At 42.5% G+C, this 5,162-nt stretch overlaps 1 protein-coding gene across 1 annotated transcript in view; it reads left to right on the top strand.

Moving 5' to 3' along the window:
* The window catches only part of Sntb2 (syntrophin beta 2), a 76,323-nt gene extending 71,371 nt beyond the window's left edge, over nucleotides 1-4,952 (top strand). Inside the window, exon 7 of the mRNA XM_005345411.3 lies at nucleotides 815-4,952. Coding sequence (XP_005345468.1) covers nucleotides 815-907 — 93 coding nt within the window. The 3' untranslated portion in view covers nucleotides 908-4,952. The remainder of the gene's footprint in view (nucleotides 1-814) is intronic.
* Nucleotides 4,953-5,162: the final 210 nt, after the last annotated feature.

The raw sequence follows: 5,162 nt of genomic DNA, 5'->3' as shown, positions 1-5,162 counted from the left end.
AGAAGAAGCTAGGTATGTAGCACACTTGTAATTCCAGCATTGGGGAGGCAAAGATGGATAGATCCCTGGGCCTTGTTGGCCATGCGGCCTAGCTTAAGTGGCAAGTTCCAGGCCAATGAGAAACCCTCTCTCAAAAAAGGGTGTGGAAAGAGCCATAGAGGTGGCTCAGCAAGTAAAGACAATTGCCACCAAACCTCATGACCTATGATGGGTCCCAGGATCCACATGGTAGCACAAGAGAAGCAACTTCCATAAGCTGTCTTCCATGTTCCGTCACTCGTATGCTCACTGTACACAACTCGAGTTCTATACACACAATAAAGAAACATGACTTAGGCATTGAAATGCAGCTCACTTAATAGAGTGCTTGCCTAGCATGCACAAAGCTCTGTTTGATCCCTTGCACCACATAAATCTGGGCATGGTGATGCGTCCCTATAATCTCAGAACCTTGAAAATACAGGCAGGCAGATCAGAAATTCAGGGTTATCCATACCTATGCAATAAATTTGAGGCTCACCTGAGCTTCAAGAGACTGCATTAAAAAAACAAAACAAACATGGAGTCAGCTGGGTGGTGCATACCTTTAATCCCAGCACTCGGGAGGCAGAGGCAGGCGGATCTCTGTGAGTTCGAGGCCAGCCTGGTCTACAAGAGCTAGTTCCAGGACAGGAACCAAAAGCTATGGAGAAACCCTGTCTTGAAAAAGAAAAAAGAAAAAAATTAAAAAAAAAAAGAAAAAAAAAGTGGAACACCATTTATCTAAATTTGTTTCGCGCCTTTGTTTGTTAAAGTGTGTGTCCTTTCTCCACAGACCATGGACCTGCATTCTTGCCCAAAGCCGATTGTGTTTGTGTTGCACACGTTCTTATCCGCCAAAGTCACTCGAATGGGACTGCTTGTATGAGCAGCACAAGAGTCAAGAAAGAGCTTCGACTGTCACAAGAAGTATTTCCACCTCAAAAAAATAAAAATCAAAAGAAAGCAACAACAACAAAGAAGCACAAAAAGAAGCCCTGCTCTCCTCCATCACAGTGCCTTCCCACGAACCTCAGCTCACTGCTGAAACCACAGGGTTAAAGAACGGCCGACCTTTCCCCCGCAGCCTTGGTCAGGAGTTCTAGAACTGTAATAAGCTCCAAATTGAAGTTGTTGATTTTTCGTCTCATATTGTGATCGCTAAGTAATTGTGTTTATTTCTCCTGTTAGGAAGGCTGGCTCTTTGCTTATAAACAGTCAGAGAAGTTCTCCTTTTCTTCCTGCAGGGTTTGTGTGGGGCTTAGCCCTGAGCTCTTGTTAGGATAACTGTGGCTCCCCAGATGCTAGTGTCCAGCAGCCCATCATCCCTCTGGCATCCCACACAAGTCGTCGATTGCACACAGCATTCCTGTCTTTACCTGTAATTCCCCAATGGTTCTTCCATCCACCTGACTCTCACTGACCTCACCCTGCCCCACACACCAGCTCTGCCACTCGTGAGTGCAACCTTTGCCTTCACTCCCCCTTTTGGTGGTTGGCCAAGTTGAAAATCTAGTTGGAAACCGCTTCTCTGAAAAAGGAGTTTACTTCCTTAGTTTTTATTGTGTTTATATTTGGTAGGAGCCTGGGGACAGTCTAAAGTTTATTTTGCAAAAAAGATTCTTATTCTAAGCTAAGCCATTTCTTATTGCTTACCAAATGTGCCTTTGGTTAGGGTCTGTGGAGCTTTCCTCGTGACTGCTGGCTGACGATCTCACTGCCACTCTAGGAAGACCATCTAGCTTTGAGGAGTCATCCCTTAGGTCGCTTCCTTAATGGCATCTTTCAACGGTGACTTTGTGGGTCGTTAGCTTTGCAGCACAGATGCCATGTCAAGTGGCACTATGGGGCCAGGAAAGATCCTGGCACTGGACTTTTGTGGTCCCAAAGTAGTAAGGACAAGTCACCTCCAGCTCTTCCCCACCCACCCTGATTGGGTGGAGTGATGAGACACACGGAGGCAGCCACCTGCTTTGGTTCAGCTCAGTGTCATCAGGACTCAGCCTCAGGGTGCTTTCTGATGTTGTGGCCTGGATAAACCATATCCAGCTTATTTTTCCTGGCTTGGAAGAAAATAGATGTGTGTAGAAACATTTCAGATAGTCTCGCTACATAAAATACCCAGGTTAGCACAATCCCTAAATCAGAACAAAAAGAAATATTGACTTAGAGTTCTATGTTTTCTGAAAAAATGTCTAAAAATAACTCTCATTTTCTAGATTTCTCTGGAGTGTGCTACACAGGCATGTAATGCTTCAGATGGCGTAGGGGAGAAAAGGAAAGAAAACACAACTGTTCATGCAGAGCCTGAGGTGTGAAGTTTGGGTGCCTTGACTGACAAGTGGTCTAGAGGAAAGGACAGATACCCAAGTAGAGGAGGTGCCCACTGTCCTCCGCCTTTTCGGCGACAGGCCTCCTCCTGCTCTCTGCAGTCAGACAGATGGTGCACAAAGGCTGAGGGGAATGCTCCCCTCCCCCCAGCTTCAGACAGGTATTGGCGCACCAAAAATGAATGTTGGGATCCACTTTAAACTAGAAACTAAGATCTAAAGGACATCTTTCTAGAACTTTTTATATTTTAAGTAGTTGTAATCCTGAGAATGGATCCATCCATGATACATCTTCTACTCAAAAAAAGAAAGAAAAAACCGTATTTCAAAGGTCCAGCCAAGTTCAGAAAGCAGAACTACAACAGATAACCTCAGGCAGAGGCTCAGATGCACTTGTTATTAGGAGTTACCAACGGCACCCGCTTCAGTGGTAGAGTTGAAGTCTTCCGTATTGGTGGGAAAGGCTAAGCTACCAAGAAGATTGATGGGAGCTTCTGCCACCCTGTCCCTTAGAAGAGCAGTGAGTGGTGTGATGACTGGGCAGGTACCGTGAGCATCTACTTGTCTGAGACTGCGGCCCATGGAGTTCTTAACTCTACCATTCAGTCCTGGTAGAAAATGAAGGCTTATGGGTGATTTTGTGTCAATAACAGCCTGGAGAACCAGGGCTCTAAGTCGCTTGGTTCAGAAGCTGTTGCAGCTCTCCCGGGCATTTGTTCAACTAATTATGTCACATTTTTCAAACCACAAGTGAAATGCTTTTTGTGAGTGTTAGACACCTTGATACATACGTGCATTATCAATTTTGTACTCAAATGCCAAAATATAAAATATTTTCAATATTATATGATTATAATAACTAAAAATGGACATCCCTGTTAATTCACCTCTTTTATAGAATCAGCTAAATTGTCTTTTTTCTTTTGACTATTGTTGGGGATGTTGTGGGATCCTGGGTGTCCAGTGGAAAGGAAACTGCAGAGTGCGCCGTTCAGGTGGACCATTTCTTAGGTATCTTTGCATTCCATACCTGGATTGCTGGCCCTGGGCAGAGAAGTCTCCTCCCCCGCAAGAAAGAGGACTAAAGGAAGCTGATATTATCTACTAGCCTTGCCCAGAAATTGGTATCAAGTATTTTATACAAGAAATGCTCATGTGTGTTTGCTGTACCTATTAGATGATTATAAGTAAAGGCACCAACTTGTAAAGAGTTTCAGGTTAAATTCCGGGATATTATGGGCAATCAGAAATGTTACTTTAATTACCATCTGCCTATTTTGAAGCCATGTTTAGCACTTTTCAGACCAGGGTAAGTCTGATCGTGCCTGGTGGGGTTTCTTGTTTTTTTGTTTTTGTCTGAACTCTTATTTGTTACTGGAAATTATTTGCATGGTAGGAGAGATTGAATTATTTATTTTTTTATATGTAGAAAAATCTCTCTAGCCAACAGAAAGCTAACATTGTTTCTGATTTATTTGTTTTACTAACATCTCCCTGAAAGAATAGTAGCAAAGCTTTTGTTCAACTGAATAAATGCACTTAGCTGATAAACCAAAATTTATTCTTTCAAAAGAAGAAATTATTATCACCAAAAAATATTAAACTTGAACTTTGAACATGATTATGCTCCCCCCAAAAAAGGTTTTACTATGAATGGTTTGGATGAACAAAAATGTGTGGAGAGGATTACTGATTTCTTAAAATTTTGTAAGAAACTCAAAGTCTTCTTGTTTAATTTAAATTCTTGTGGATTTGTTTTCAAATTCATTGAAGACTCTGCCTGTGTGTTAATGCAAATCACCTTCCAAGCTGCTATGCAAACTTGTATTAAGCCTCACCTGCTGAGAGGGTTCAGCAGTTTTGAAGTGTTCAGGAAAGAGACTCCAGCACTTTCTCTGTTCTTTTGTATCTTTGTTGGACACTTCCTTGGATCATAATTTATTATTCTCACTGGTTCAAGCTATTGATTGTACATTATATTTAAACTGTCCAAACATTCTGCTTTTATTCCCAAGTAGCTGCCAGCAGCTCTAGGTACCAAGAATGAACTCAGTCCTTAGAAAGCTGGGCTTGGGGCAGTGGTTGTGCACACCTTTAATCCCAGGAGACAGAGGCAGGCAAATCTCTGTGAGTTTGAGGCCAGCCTGGTTTACAGAGTGAGTTCTCAGACAGACAGAGCTACAAAGAGAAGATAAACAAAACAACAACAACAAAAAAGAAATCTGGGCTCATTGGTTAAGAGGGCTTACTACTGACCCATGAGGACTGGAGCTCGGATCCCAGCACCATGTCCAACGACCCAGGAAAGCAGACAAGCTCTTCATGTCTAATGAGGAGTCATGCCAGTCCCTTAGTTCTTAAGAGAACACTGCTCTGGATGTATGTAATATGGAGCACTACAGTGGGAACCTGAGCACTTGGGAAGCTAAACCAGCTTTGCCAGGCACCAGGGCTACACAGCAAGACTGTTTCAAAATAATGATAAAATTCTAGTACCTGATAGCTGCAGGCAGAGAATTCAAGATTAGCTGTATAGCCAGTTCAAGGCCAACTGGATTATGTATGATACTGTCTGAAAAAATAAAATAGATAAATTTGAAATTGCAAGAACTTTAGTTGAATTTTACTTTAGTTGAATTCTACAAAAATCATACTCATTCCTTCAAATGTTTGGGTCAGGCACATGAACCAGGTGGTGTTATGGTCTGCTATGAGCTTAGGAAGCTTTCCATGCAGTACGGTTGTTTAGTGGCTCTTCCTCTACTGAAGATAAAAGAAACTGTTTTCCCATTGTTCCTTCTCTGTGCCCTTTTA

This window comes from Microtus ochrogaster, chromosome 4, assembly GCF_000317375.1.
Source record: "Microtus ochrogaster isolate Prairie Vole_2 chromosome 4, MicOch1.0, whole genome shotgun sequence".
Lineage (NCBI taxonomy): Eukaryota > Metazoa > Chordata > Mammalia > Rodentia > Cricetidae > Microtus > Microtus ochrogaster.
Note: the sequence above shows the minus strand (reverse complement) of the source record. Positions and strands in the feature narration are given on the sequence as shown.